Below are 16,356 nucleotides of genomic sequence, written 5' to 3'. Positions count from 1 at the left end.
TGCTCAAAATCATCAGGCAAGTTGTGGGGTTTTCCGAGTAGCCCTATAACTCAGGCGATCACTATTTAACCCGCCATATTGGAGACAAATATCCCTCCTGTCACAGTGGGAGCAGATCTCGGGAGCATTTGGTTTCTATAATGGGGGTTTAAACAGTGTCAGGCACAAAGGCCCTCTATACACAGTGTCTGACAGCAATGAGTCCCTGGTGAAAGCCATGTGAAAGCCAGTATGGCTGTCTGCATCTGGAAAAGACGAGGAGCAGACAAGAACAGCTGGCTTGGGCTCAGGAAATCTCTACGAGTAGGAGCCAAAAGCTGCCTGTACATTTAATATGGCCCATCGCCAGCTTTTCAAGCTGCCAACGTGGCATCAGAGCTACTCAGACGTACAGGACTGTGTTTTTAGGCTCTTGAAACATTTGCAGAGACGTATGGAGACACGTATGTTTTAGGCTGATCACATTCATCGTCCTTTCTTTGAGTAGCGTGCAAAAGAGGGCTTGAAAAACAAATGGTCAGCGGTGCAAGGTGCTTAACTCTGAGATTTGAATCAACCCTAGGAGCTCAAACTTTGTTTTCTATTCATTTTATATGAGGATGGCAATTTTTATATCTTTTACTGAAATATGTGGGGGTTCTTTTGCCTTTTCATCACCTTGGAATTATAATCAATTTAAAATGTGTAGTGTAACAATGAATTGCTAAGTGGTATAATGTATTAACTGTTATAATAATTATTTATAAGACATTACAATGCATTAAAAGGTGCATTACAATGCTTTAAATTTACTTTTATAATGCAATATACATAGATGCTTCAAGGAAAGTGTTACCAGAACTACTTTCTGTTCTTCAAAAAAAACCAAAAAGGTTCTTGAGATTTTAAAAAGTAAGAAAGGTATGGTTCTTTAAGAACCTTTGGAAAAGTGGTTCTTCTATGGCATCGCTTTGAGGAACCTTTTAAGCACCTTTATTTTGAAGAGTGTAGAAGGCAAAACCTTTTGAAGCTCGATATCCAAAAAGTACTACGAATGCAGATAGAACCTCAAGGTGACGTTCTTTTAAATAAACTCTATTTTAACGTTTTCGGAGGGGGTGATACAAATCTGCTGATCATGCAGTCATCTATTATGATTTCATTATATAACATAGATCTATATCTAACACATCTACTAGTTCTTTCAACAACACAAAAAATGCTTTAAAAACAAATAACAGGACATCAAAGTGTATTCATGAAATGTGCCTTATGTGAACACAGAGGAATCATTCATAATGTAAGGCCAATCATTAAGTGAGATCTGTTAACGCTTTTTTCTTCGAACCCTGACTTCTTTCTTCCAGTTTGTTTGAATGAAGAGGCTGTTTCTTGACATTCCCGGCCTCTTTCAAATATCCCGCTCTCCCACAGAGGCCAACTCCCATCGCTATGCCGGCGAGCGAGTTCAGTCAGTTGTTCAAAGGTTCGCTCTACCCTTGGCATTTCAGATTGAATAAAGCGTAGCTTATCCATCTAAAACAGCAGGTCACTATCTCCCAGGAGCATGATACAGAGAGAAGCACATAGTTCATCTTTAACCTGCTCTAGAAAAGAATGGACGCCCATAAACTGATATACCTACCTGATAGCCAGCGCTCTTGCTTTTGTGCTGTGTATGAGAGAGTTAAAGGGGGGATGAAACATTGCCAAGGAGCAACATGTCAGAAAGAGTCGAGGGGAAGATTTCCCAGAGGGCCCCTGGCATGACATTCAATGACGCACTTTCACCAAAAAAAAATTCTTGGGTAACAATCGAGAGGAATACAAGCAGGTTTCTGGAGTCAACATCTTTCTCCTGTGTGCAGATTATCGGTTTCTTTCCCAATTGATAAATGTGACTGAGCGAGTCTTTACTTGTTTAGTGATGTTGTGGTCAATGGATATATATCGGTGGATCGTTGCAGATGGTGGTTGTGGGTGGATTGATTCTTGCAGTGATATTTTAGTTCAAAGTGAGTTCAAAGTGAATTCAGAGGTTAGTGTGAAAATGATTTAGAACATTCTAGAACTTGAGAAAAGAATATTGTAAAGATATTCATCTTCCTATACTTTTTTATTACAATGCGTGTAGTGTAGCCCTGTAATAATATTACACAAATGTTCTATTTAGGGATTTGTTCTGCATTTAATTCAGCTTGTTCAGACTTTTAATTTTATTTAAGAAGAAAATTGAGCTATGTACTTGTAAAATCTCCCACATTTGAAGAGTTTGCTTCCAAAATTAGATAACTCAGTTTTTATTAAAAAAACATGTTTTTTAGTATGTTTTCATGTTTTATTATGTTTTGTTTAAGCTGTATTTTGTTGTAATGGCTTAAATCAAAACACACCAACTCCAGTTTGATTTACAAAAATTTACACATGATTTTAAACATGATCTCATTTTGGAACCAAACTCTTTGTAAGACGTAAACACTGGTCCAGAATCACTTTCGGTTTCATTTTTATTCATTAAAATTATTCATAAAACTCTTACTTAACTAATAAATTCTGAAAGATATAACATTTTGATTTGGTTATGAATGTTCTGTTGGTTCTATTTTGTTTAAATGTTTGTGTGGTGTTAAAAAAAAAAAATTCTAGACCAGCGTTGGAGCAACATTGCTTACGTTTTCTGAAGTGGTCTATAGCCGTAAAATGTGTTATAGCTATGAAAATGTTTGGCTAAATATTCACAATTCGGAGTTCAAATATTTGCATACTGAATTGTGATAGTTGCGATGCCTTGAAATCACCGTTTTTTTTTTATTCTGGAAATGCAAATCTACTAAATAAAATGTAGTTCTTAAACTTTAACCTATTATTGAAGATAAGCTCTAACAAAGAATATGTTTTTCTCCTCTTTCTAGTATAACTGCAGTTGCTTTCAACCATGACGGAGCACATTGCAAAAATATCGATCAATAGGAGATTCATTGTCAGAATGAGCTGTGTAACATTTATCAGTCCGGGCCCAAATTCCAAATCATATGTCCGCGAGAACATCTATTGAACCAGACTACCCCTGGGCACCACACCAACATGATTACACCCATAATTCCCCTTTATTGATCATCCATTGATCTCAGGTAATGCTACCATTAGACCCCATCAATTAGACATTTAGTGATTAATTTCAATAATGAAACCAGCAGATATGCATTTTGGTTTAAAGGATATTGACCGTTTTGGCTCTTTTAGGACATTAAATCTTCCCTCGTCCTCCCTTTGCATTTATTCATTCCAGGTTGTGGCTTATATTATTCACAAATGTACAAGTGCCGCACATCCTAGCCATTAAAACAGGCTTTATATCTGGGAGATAATGTGGACGGTTGTGACTCACACGCTTGCAACAAAGAGTTAGACCCCGAGTTCACTGTCTTCTCATGCATCTCCACCTCATCTAGCCGGCAGCTTTGTGCATTGGTTAAAAGCAGCTCTTAAGCATCCAAGAATCAGATAATGACTCACGTTCGGTGAACTCGAGTGGACCTGTTTTTTGGTTTTGTTTTTCGCAATGAGCTGGCCGTGATTTGTTTCTTAAGATTTTTCTCTGACTACGCTGTTATAATATCACTTCACGGATATCTTGACCAAAATAAAGCCGCGGTCAGACTTGATTTGAGCATGCGAAGATCATTCGGATGGTGGTAGGAAAGTGGGCGGGTGCGATATTTCCATTTTTTATATTTCTTTACCGAGAGGTCACGCTTTGATGTTTTGATCTTCTATGGTCTCACGCACTCAAGTGACGCGAATGCGCAGGTCAGAGTTCACCAAACTTGAACTTTGCCATGCAGTGAAATACCGTTGGACGGAATTGCGTTTCTGGTCTGTCGCATGCGTATGAATTCAAGCCAATGAAGGGAAATGTCAAGTGTGACCGTGGCTAAAGTCATATTATCAATATCACCAAAATCTATTTAAAATCCATATCCTCCATGTCTGCCTGTATCTGTGGATTGTTTTAATTTGATCCTGTGACGCGTCATGAACTGTTCTGGTTCCCCAGGTGGCGGGACATGTATTGCTCCGCTCCAGCTCTGTCCATGCAAGGCCAGCCTTAAATATTGCTATTGTTTAAATATATGATGACTGTGGTCCTGACAGAATTAAAATACGAGTGTAGGGATGAGAGAGTTTGTAACCCCTGTGGCTCTTAAGGCAAAACTTTTAACGGGTTCTGAATATTTTATAGTATTATCATGTTATTACTACAATATCGATAATCATGGTTTTTAATATCACGGTTATTAATCGTACTGGTATATTGTAACACCCTTAAATTAGACCAAGGGACCCAACCTACATTTTTTAATGCCAGAAAACCAAAAGAGGAGCAGTTCGGACATTATCTTCTCTAATGCTCTCACTGTTTCATTCTAATGCTTTTGTGTCTCAGTATAAGCAAATCCATATAGTCATGTTCGATATGTAATGGAAAGCCTTCTTTGAAGAGTGGAAGCTGTTATGGACCAGTTTCTTATTGATTTTCTTTTTAATTAAACATTACACAAGCACAGTTTTTAATGCATGTACAGTACACGTTTGGCATGAAAAAGATGTGCTAAAGACTTTAATCGATGAAGCATATTCTTTCAGCTCAGCTGTCTTTAGTTACTCATGCATAATTGAAAATTAATACTTACATAAACTGTAATTACTAACCATCAATCATTTAATCAAATTTTTTTTTAATGAACTGAAATCTTGCTGATGATTCAGCCCTCCGAGTTGCTTGAAAAATATTGAAAACGGTAGTGAGTCAAAAAGGAATGTTGTGTACCTCTGTTGAATTCCCTCTAGAACCGCCACTTTCTCCCACTCAAAACAGCCCACAATACATAGTGCCGCCTCACAAAAACCCTCGGGCCAAGAATGGCAGTTCCTTGAAGAATGAACTCATCTGAACAGCAAGGCAAATAAATAAATCAAATGTTAAAAAATGCAGACAAAGTCTACAGGCACAGCAGAAACCGTCTCCACCGTGTTACTAATTTCATAGCGGGATACGATGCTGAGCATTTTTTATGCAGAATATAAACACTGATTTTCTGACTTGCTTATAAAGACTTTCTGAATCTGTTGCAGGCATCTGTTATTATTTTGCGTTTCAGAACGCGCTCAGATTTTTCACAAAGACGTTTTACAGAAACAAAGCTATGTAAGCATACTTTAAATCAGGGCACACCTGGCCGTTTAACATCCTAAGATCTTTTTGAAGAGCTACTGTTTTGTATGCCCATGAATAAGCTTGTGTAATGGCATCTGCTGTATCTCTACATGAAATCTCGCTTGGCTAAGCCACTTAGCATTGGTTATTTACTCAATGCGCCCCCTGAAGTGTTACCTGTTTGTTGTTTATTCATTGGATGACAGCAAATTCACAAGGGGAGTCTGAACGCTGGTTTACAGGAACAGCGGAAGCTCCGGGCGACATCCTCATCTCACCCAGCTCTCCCCTCGCAGCCGCATACAATAACTTATAACTGTAAACGTCCCGGTGAAAATGTGTTCCTGCCTTCCCCGGCTCACCATGATATGTGGTAAGACATCGGTTTTACAGCACACCCCTGCTCCTGCATAGCAATGAATCTGCTCCGCAGACAGCGGCAGGGCCAAGATTCTCACGTCGGGTTGCCAGAGTCTCGCGACGTGCTCCTCTGCTCTTTAATTGAATTCTCCACCCCCTCCGGCCCTCTCCGACTGCGAGCGAGCCAAGGGTGTGTTTAAGTGTTAATTTGTCAACTGCGGCAGGGTGGCGTCCGGTTGCTTGTGTTGGCGTATGCACGGCAGGCACCCAGCGGGAACAGATGGACTTCAGAGGTGGCTTCTTAATCTTGTGCATAAATGCTCCCACAACTCTTGAAGTTGTATTTCATTTGACTAATTTGGATTGTGCATTCGCGTTTAGCTTCGCATTGATGATTTTGACAAAACAGTTGTTGCCTGTTATGGATTGACCTTGTTAGGATGCCGATAAACACACACCTGTGACCACAGATTTTGTTGCTTTATCAGTGCGCTGTCCGGGAGGTGTGGGATGTTTTAGGTCAGTCCCATTGTCAGAACAGATATGATGTCTCTTACACTCTTTATTTTGGTACAAACGTTACGGAAATCTTTAGTTTAAAAGTTTAGTTTGAATGCAAAACAGCAAGCTACAATTTTAACAAAACAAATATTTACTGTATGATAAACAAAACAAATAAACATGACAGTTATAAGTGTACACTTATAATTTATATTATGTTAACAATTTACAATACATCTGTATTTGTAGAAATTTGTAAAAACATTAGCTTACAATGAGCAACATATTTTCTGCATTTATTAATCTATATTAATGCTAGTTCTCTGGCTCTTCAAAGAATGTCAAATTGTTATGTTATTTTAATTTTAATCTCCCCATTTATGAGGAATATGGACCGTTATGGAGGTGAAATTCTTGGTAAAAACTTTTTTCGTCTTAAGGTTGACATTTACATGGAATTGCCCCAATGCAGTTGTTTGTGTTAGTTCACAGTGCAATAAATATTGTTAATCTCACAATCTTCTATTTTAAAATTGTATAAGTAAATGCTGAAATTGACACGTTATTAATAATACCAATATCTGTAACTATTTACACTTTCCTTTACCATGGTAGAAGCACTCCCGTGGTCTGCTGTTTTATTGAATCATCGCCACATATTCCCTTTCATCTTCAGTCTGCTCTGCTTCAAGAATATAGTCTTTGAAGAAACAGATTCTCTCTATCTTGGAGTGTATGGTGTTCTGTATCACCAAAAACAAGCACATGTTTAAATGTCATTACCAGACCCTGAGACGGTTTACACGACGCCTCCACCCACCTCTCATGACACATTATATAAGCTTACAGTGATTTTCCAGCATGGTTTTAAGATATTCACTCGATACACTTGATTTTTTCCGCTGAAATGTTTACGGTTCCAAAACCAACTTTAAAGGCTTTTATTTCTCCATTTGAACTTAATACGGAAGTCTTAATCTAGTTTGTCAGCATAATCAAGATAAACTCGACATCTAAGAGCTTCAGATTTCTTCCTCAGGGCTGTTCCTTGTGATGTGCCTAATTACTCCCGTCTGCCACAAACAAAGCTTGTTACACTACATAATAAATGCACTATACAGAGCCCACATAATCAGAAGAATACACACTACTATACACCCACGTACAAACAATACATGCTTAATAAACATTGAGTTCCTGTGGGCATTAAAATAGAGTGAACTCTGAGAAAATCCTTGGAGACATTTTCTAAAACTTCAGTTTCAGACTCGAGAGCTTTAGTGAGGTCCGCCACTGATGTTGAGTGATGGTGTCCTGCTCGTGGTCAGTTCTCTAATTCTTCCCAAAGATGTTCACCAAGATTACATCTAAATTTTGTGCAGGCCGCTCAAGTTCTTCTACACCAGACTCAATAAATCACAACTTTATAGACTTTGCTATGCCCACGGGGTCATTGTCGTGCGGGAGTAGAAAATGCCCCTATTCTGCTGAAAATATTTGTCTGAGGAGATTGCGTCCTGAATTTTACACGCCTGATATTAAAGGCCCCAACGTCTGCACGGCAAAAGGATGAAGAGAATTTGATAAAGCCTGATTTAAAATCAAACCTTTTGTTGTCTGACACAGTTCCGTGGCTCTAGTGAGCTTATGGACTGTTCGCTGGAGTTGAATATAAATCTTCTTGCGTTATTCAGGTGAATGTCTGTCTTAGAGATGCTGGTTTGCTTTCCTACATCGCATAAAACCCCGACGTCCTCCTGATTATCCCGGTCTGCGCTCATTGGTGCTAAAAAGGTCCAGTTTGGATATCACCCGTGCTGAAGTCTTCCATGGATGTCTGGCGGAGATATGCTGGTGGGTTATTATGTATCCTACAGTATCGGATAAAACCCTAGGGTGAAGGAATCGAGTGTACATGTACCCTTGCACAATATACCGCCTGTCATGCACATCATCATTCCAGAAGACATTATCATAGTCCTCCCACATTATCTCATCTGCCTCCTCCACCACATCGTCCTCGTCTGTATGTAATGGATGTAATGTCCTTGTGTTTGCATGCATGTAGACTTTTCTATTCCTGTGTATTTCCATGGCGACTCATAGCGGCATGATGATAGTCCGGAAAACTGAACCTTGAATCTGGGACACCTGGCTTCGAGTCATTTATTGAGTCAGCAGCTTCAGAACAGCCACTAGACCCTCACAACCCTTATATGCTTCTGTTTCTCCTCTGAAGGGTCTCATTATTAAACTCTTTGAACCGGCTCTGCAACAAAAGCATCATTAATGCAAAGGTAGTGGGGAATTTTGTGCGTATGCCTTTGCCCAATGTAATAAATGTAAAATAACAAACTAGAAGACAATCCTAAAGCCTTAATTTCAGATTCGCTTAATAGGACTGGGTGTTGTAATCCCACTATTTCAGAACAGTTGAACTGCCCAATTGGACATTTCCCACACCTCACGCATGACAGGGGAAAGCAGTCAAGAATATGAATAGAGGAAAGGAGGACTGGGTTCGTCGGGTAGGTGATTAGATAGATAGATAAATGATTATAGAAATACATACCATACTTACATTTCCTTACCATTATCAGAGAGACATCTCATGAGTTGTGTGTCCCACTTTCATCACATCCATTATCCTGGGTGAAAGATGCCTTTTGGTGAGGTGCTGCTGATAATCTCCTTTCTTATGGTTCCCATCAATAATAATAATCATATAAATACACATGTACTGTTGAAAAATACATGTGAAAGGATTCTAATGGGACTAGAACCTGCAAACAAAATCATCCTGGAATAGTTAAACATAGAGAAAGATCAAACGAGCGAATGAGATACACCTGATTTGAAATAGTATTGACAATGTGAGAAATGGTGAATCCTTTTAAGAAGCATTTAATTGTGTAAACTGGATTATTTCAGTGTCATGGTGCTGCATGTTGAGACATGCTGAGAGATCACTGTGTGAGCTACCGCTTAGTTGTGTATAAGCAATTAAAACTTCCAGCATTGGCATTAATGACAATTTTGAGAAACTGGAACGATTCTAAATTCAACACATGGTCCAATTAAATCAGAATTGCATTTATGTGTAACGAAACATGAGCGAATACTGTAAACTCCTTTTAGTTCACTTAGATTTAAAGGCATATACTGTATCTCGTAGAGGGACATAAATTGAGGACTGAAAAGCAAAAAGCTTGTTTGTCTATATGTATGTGACTGTGTATTACACATTCATCATACATTGAAGCTGTTCAAAATAAATAATTTACAGTACAATTATGACTGTCATGGTTAACTAATTGTAAAAATAGACTACAGCGTTTTTCTTGGAATTGCCAAACTGTGATGTCAGGTTTTTGCGTCTAGTTTTCTCGGAATAACTGAGACCAAATACATCTTTACTGTCTTACAGCATAAGCCGCAAAATTGCTGTTCACGTATACAAGTTATGATAAATATACATTTACATTTGGATGACTCTTTTATCCAAAGCGATTTACTTTGCATTATCCTATACATTTGTTTGAAGGTAAATGCAATCCCCTGGGATTGAACCCATGAGCATGGTGTTTTTGCGCTATGCTATTACCACTGAGCTACATGAAAGCTCATTTGTTTGTCTTGTCTGCAAATCATTAACAATGATTAATTTAAAACCATGTTTGAAGTGAAGCCCATTAAAAATATTACCATAATTAAAATGATCCGATAGTAAACAGTTCCTCATATTCATGACACTTGCATACCAGACAAGGTCTTGCTATTTCCTGCTTTTCTGCTTTTTCCTTTGGTTATCTTTCATCTTGACATTTTAAACTTGGTTTAAAAGGCTCCAGTGTGGTGTTACCAAACAAAATTATGCCGCTGCTTTGACTAACAGGCTCCTTTGCAGGTGACAGTTTAGACATGTCTTCCACATATTTGATACTATTACTCTGGCAAATCCAAAGCTTTGAGGTCTGTTAGACTTGTACGCCTCTCCCCTTAATAAAAGAACCACAAATCGTATTATTTTAGACACATGACTTTAGCCTAATTCATTTCTGGCGAAAGAACGGTATTATAATCTTTTTTTTGCAGTTGAAACCATGCAGAAGATCTGTAAAGAGCACAATCCAGTACAGGTAATGACCTTGTGTTGGTGTAAAACAAGCAGGTCTTTCATACTGTACCAGTAGACAGCTATCTATTAGCATTTCAAAGGCAGCTGCCTCAGCTCATAGACCTCTTTGAAAAAACACAAAGCTACAGATTTTGCATACTGGCACATAATTCTGTGCAGAGATGCTTTTGAGCCAGACAATTTACATGTCTTGTGACTCATCACTCTTTTGTGATTGGCTGATTGGCAGTTGCAGGCTCTTAACTAGTGACTGTGTGACGTCAAAGAGAAAATATTTTTTGAATCTATGAGCTGTCCCGTAGTTCAGTGGTTAGTTCAGTGGTAAGAGCATGGCACTAGCAACGCCAAGGTCATGGGTTTGATCCCAGGGATTGCACATACGAGAAAAAAATGTATAGTATAATAATAATAATAATAATTTAAAAAATGACATAGCGGTTGTAAGTTTCTTTCTCAAATCGCTTTACAATAAACATCACATCAGGTAAAACACAAATAAGAACACCTTGTAAATAAAAAATGATACAATAAACTATATAAAATAACTTAAATAATCAAGCTATCGTAAAAAATATAATGTTTAAAGAAAAGATTTAAAAGTTGCTAGTGAATTTGCTTCCCTTATGTCTGCCGGGAGAAAATTCCAGAGCTTAGGAGCATAAGAAGAGAAAGCTCTATCACCCATGGAGTGAAGCCGTGTCTCGGGAAAAACTAAGAGACCACTTTGAGAAGAACGCAGATTGTGACATGGTGTGTAAGGTGATAAAAGATCAGATACTGAGGAGCCAGGTCATGCACAATGTTAAATGTTAACACAATGTTAAATGTTAACATAAGGATTTTAAAATCAATACAGTACCTGATAGAAAGCCGATGCAAGGACTCTAAGAAAGGAGTAATATGATCACTAGATCTGGCCCCAGACAGAATCCTAGCAGCCGAATTTTGCACGTGTTGAAGTTTGTTAAGGGAGGTTTTTGATACTCCAGCAAGAAGACCATCACAGTAGTCAACATGTGAGAATACAAAAGAATTGATCGACCTCACAGCAGTTCAGAAGGACAGCATAGGAGGTAAGCGTTCTATGTTTATGAGATGAAAAAAGGATGTCTTAACCCTATCGTGAACAAATGGCTCAAATGACAACGAAGCATCAAAGATTACTTCAAGACTTTTTCATTTACTTTGAAACTCTAAGGCAACACCATTATAATGAAATGTAAGTCGCTTCGTCTGCCAAATCATAAATGTAAATTGAAATGCTGTGAAAATGTAAAATCAAGAAATAAAAACACGCAATTTTACATTTATGTATTTTGCAAAAGCTTTTATCCTAAGCAATTTAATTTGTATTGTATTATTTATATTTTTGTTTCTGACTATGCCTGGGATCGAACCCATGACCTTGGCTTTGCTAGTGCCGTGTATTAACCACTGAGCCACAGGAAAGTAATTTTACTCTAAACATGTTATTTTATGATATTCTGCCATTCTAGCTGCCGAATATTTAGTTTTTCTAAGTACATTGGAAGACATAAGTGTTATAACTACACAAGTCCATTGCTAAAGGTTACTCCCCTTCTAGTACACTAATATCAGTGCATCTAATAAGTATGGTTAAAAAAGGGGATTTATAAAAATGACAGATGAACAATACCATGTAGACAATATAAATGACTGCATAGTCTGAGATTAGTAGGAGTACAACCTGTGGTTGCTAGACAGTTGGGCTAGATGCTGACAAACTAATAGACTCAAAAAGTAATAAAAGATACTAAAAGGCATGCAGATTTTATCATGACAGTTGGCATGATTTGGACTTGGTTAGATGATTGCGGCTGTGGATTTTTTTTGTGTTTAGATTGTTTAGTCAAAAGAAAAATAAAGTGACCAACTTCAGCATGACTGTAAATAAAAAATAGTAGCACGTAGCTGTGCTGCTGAGCTGTTTTGTTGCCTTTGTCACACAGGCTTCAGCACAGTGAGCTGTGCAACACTCATATAAAGGTTTGATTCATTGCAGTGATTCTGTTCCATTGACAGGTTCATTATACCGAACCGTTGTTTATCTACATTTGTTCTTTTACTTAGATAGTTTCCGTGCTAACTGCGGTGTACTTTAAAGGTACTTTCCTGCCATTTAACTACTACAAGTTATGAGTAGATTTACCAAATTATCTTCCCCAACATTGGTTACATTTTTACTGTCAAATCCCGGTAGCAGATTTACAGTTATTTGTTTAATTTCAAATTAGATTTTCATGTTTGTTTAAGTATCATTATTCCTCTAAACTTTATAGAGTGTTTCTGAAAACCTAGTTTTCTTATGAGTGTGGAGTATTATGTTCTGTGAGGCTCACATAACTCCTTCACTGTCCGACCTGTGTTACTCATTGGAGACTGTGGGGTGAATCGGTTTACATCCTTTTCATCTAGATATGAGACTTTCAAAGCCTTACAGAAGCTCATAATGCAAATCCTCTTGACAAAGCATGCGCATCTCTAATTTCTTTATTTCATTGCGGTCTCACTAGAGCATAAAAATAACATTCATGATATTGCTTTCAAACCCTGCAATCATGATTACCTAACCAGAGAGAATAACATACATCTTACATTCAGCTCTTAGCTTGATACTCGCAGAAACAATATTTCCATAAATTAAACCCGTGTTTATGTTATCTTTACGTAACAGGCTTGGGATAGAAGATTCAAAGTTATTGCTCGTAGTCGATACCACAGAGCGGCCCAGCTGGAGCGCCTGTAGGCTGTGTTCAGTAGTTATTTTTTATTCTTTCTCGTGTGTGTTTTGTTATTTATATGATTCCTCTGTTTCTGCTACTGTCAGCTGTCTGTATAATAATGTAGGCAGAGCTGCAGATCGACTACAGTTGAATCCAAAGTGTCGGGCTGGGAGGTGTTTTGCGACTGTCGTTGAAAACCATGTGACGTGTTATTCGAAAATTAAAGGGCAACAGAGCATTATCAAAAATGATTTTTGAATCACAAAAATACGAATTATGAATTGTGAATTGAATCGAGGAAGTGAAACAGCTCAATGCATTCGGGAAAATGCAGGAAGACGCAATACACAGACCACAGCTATGAGACTCTCAATGGATGTTCTCGAAGTAATGAACTTGGAAGCTATGACTATATACACAATTCAATGTTGTAGAGCGCTAAACACCTAAATGTTAATGTTTCTATTGACATGAAATGTCAGCCAGGTTTTTGCTTCAATCTGAAAACAGTGGTATACATATTAAAACAAAAAATATATATTTCTCCAGCGTTATGGATGTGACATTTACATTTTATATTTTGAATCATCTGTTTATATTTATATACCCCTGATTATAGAGTTCAGACATAAGAAAATTATCAGTCTATGCATGAGATTTCTATTTTAAATTAAAAATTCATAGGTTACGGATTTGACAAAATGGACGCACACTTTTCATTCTTGTACTTTGTAGGATTGCTGTGAATTAAAATGTGCAAACCAGAAGAAGTAATACCGAACAAATGGAGAAGGGATGACTTATTATAGAACATAAAATACTATATTTAAATTTTATGTGCCCATGTATGAGGAATATGGACAGTTATGGATGTGACAATTACCTGACTCTTCCTTAAAAACTTTAAGAGAGACTTCAAATGGGTATTTAAACCACCAAATATTGACATCTGACCAATTAGTATGGGGAATACCTTTGGTAAAAACTTAATTTTATTCAACTCAGGGTTGTCATTTGCTTGGAATTGCCCATATGCAATGTGTGCGGCCCGGCTCCACGGGGGGCCAGGGTTGGCTCTGCCCACCCTATAAGAAGCTTTGCCACCCGGCCTCCAACCAGAGCCGTTGAGAAAGAGCATCCGCCATCACTGTGAATAAACTGATCCATTACAGTGATTGGACTTTATTGGACTCTGCGTCCACACCACATAACAGCCAATCACAAAAGAATGCGATATTCATGTCAGCTCCAGATATTTTTCTTTTCCGTTTCCCTCTTTTTTTGGCGAGACAGTCTTCATTCACTTCACTATCTTTGAGGTTAACGGAGTGCTAAATTACGATGCATTATTACGACGGTTAAAATGAACTTTTTGAGAACTATTTGTAAACTTTATTACAATACTTTATTAGTCTATATGAACTCCATAATGAAATTCTTGTTTCCAGACCAATGCTGTCTAAAAAGCTTTCAACTGATGATGAATCCTCTGCTGTTTGCAAACTCTTGCAGGAATACAAAGATGCTATGCAAGTCTTCATAAATTGTACGTATCTGCAATTGTCCTTGGTGCTCATTCTCTACTCTGGCAAGAATTTTGACACCATCCTGCCGACAATCCTTCATTAGAGGAAAATAAACCTTGTCCTTCTAGGTCATGAAAAAACAATAACACATGGACTAGACATGGATGAGTTTGTGATAGAATTCTTTAAAATGAGCAGAAAGTTAATGCTGTGAGATTAAATTGTATATGAATAGCTATTTTTTATGTTTTTATCAAATCTAAAGTTACTAAATTGATCTGTTGTGGGATCAAAATTTAAATAATAAAAATGAAAAAAAGTGTAATAAATGCATAAGAATGTAAAAATAAAAATGTTATACAATATTAGACATACGAATAATTCAAAAAGCTAAACAGTTCTTTCGTAAGTAGTTTGTTCATAGCAAATAGTTTGGGGCAAAAAAATAAACACATAGTCAACCCCCCACCGCCCACCTTTACTCTTATATCTGGAGCCGGTCCTGATAGTGTGTAGTCTTATGCTGGAAATAATTTGTGGAAGACTGTCTGAGAGAACACACAATATTGAAGTTTATACACATACAGGGGCATAAAGAAGGTCATCGTCTACTGTCTATCAATAATGGAAGAATGCTCAAATGTTATTAACTTATAGCTGAATAAATACTGAGCTTTTGTGGTACAGAGGTCTATCCAGTGCTGTTGTTGGACAGCAGCAGAAACATCTCAGTTTTTGACATCGGCTCTAATGTCATGTGACATCAATAGGCTTTTTCTTTTGTGAAACCACACAATGACGTTTTCTTCCTCGTCTCTTTCACTTTTGCCATCTGTAGTTCATGAATAATCGTTGCTCAATGTCCTCTTCTGGGTTTTCAAATGTTATGCCCTTTTCTTGGAGGAGTCTAGGTAACCCTACAGATTGCTAATCCTTTAAATGGGTCACAATCTCCGCACACCCCATCCTCTCGGGTTCACATCCCCTTCTCCCAATTCCCTCTCTTTCATTCTCTCTTTCTTATTCACTTCGTCCCTCTACCCTACACAAATCATTGATTTTTCAGAGGTTCCATAAAATATTTACGATGTGTGGGCAGGCCTCTTTCTTTGGGAATTTGGAGAGAGAAAATCATTTTGAAGGCATAGTCGTAAAGGAAAAAAAGCGAGACAGACAGAAAGAAAGATAGATAGATAAGAGTGATGGAAGTATTTCCAACATCGTGTTTAGAATATCAATAGCTCACTTTGGAGCAAACCCTGAATATAAATAAATAAGCGGATACACTGATAATGATTGCTATCCGGGGTTCTTGTATCTCTGTCCTCTCTTTTCAAAGCCTCAGATGTAATCGATTCCAGGCAGATTCTTGCGCTCTTAAGCAGCGAGGACAAAGTTCTTCTGGTTTTGTTTCTGCGTTTGTCAAGCCAAGTCTTTTTTTTACAGTAGTATTGTATTGCATTTAATTTCCTCCCTCTGTCTATTTTTCTGTAAAATGATCTTTGTATTTGTATATATGTACATGCAGAGTCTCTGCAAAACTGTTTATATATTCTACTCTTCTACTCTACTCTTAAACATTCTCTTTATTTCCTCTAAAGGTGGGAGGGACAATGTACAACACGGGCCGCCATGTATCACTCCGATTGGATAAAGAGCATCTAGTCAACATCTCTGGTGGGCCGGTGACGTACAGCCACCGCCTTGAGGAGATAAGGTTACATTTTGGCAGTGAGGATGGACAGGGCTCGGAGCATCTGCTCAACGGCCAGGCCTTCTCTGGGGAGGTGAGCTTTGAAACTTGTGTGTCCTGCATCATGAGTGGGCTGCAGACCAGATCATAGAGGCCTTAAGTTGCCGCTGGTTGATGTTTTTTTTTTTTGAGGTCAC

The 16,356-nt window shown here is 37.9% G+C and overlaps 1 protein-coding gene across 2 annotated transcripts in view; it reads left to right on the top strand.

The window, feature by feature from the left end:
* The window catches only part of ca10a (carbonic anhydrase Xa), a 145,965-nt gene that overhangs the window by 112,939 nt on the left and 16,670 nt on the right, over nt 1-16,356 (top strand). For both annotated transcript variants that reach the window (XM_056770519.1, XM_056770520.1), the window contains exon 5: nt 16,068-16,253. In XM_056770519.1, coding sequence (XP_056626497.1) covers nt 16,068-16,253 — 186 coding nt within the window. The remainder of the gene's footprint in view (nt 1-16,067; nt 16,254-16,356) is intronic.

The sequence above is a fragment of the Triplophysa dalaica genome, chromosome 17 (genome assembly GCF_015846415.1).
Source record: "Triplophysa dalaica isolate WHDGS20190420 chromosome 17, ASM1584641v1, whole genome shotgun sequence".
Taxonomy (NCBI): Eukaryota; Metazoa; Chordata; class Actinopteri; order Cypriniformes; family Nemacheilidae; genus Triplophysa; species Triplophysa dalaica.
Note: the sequence above shows the minus strand (reverse complement) of the source record. Positions and strands in the feature narration are given on the sequence as shown.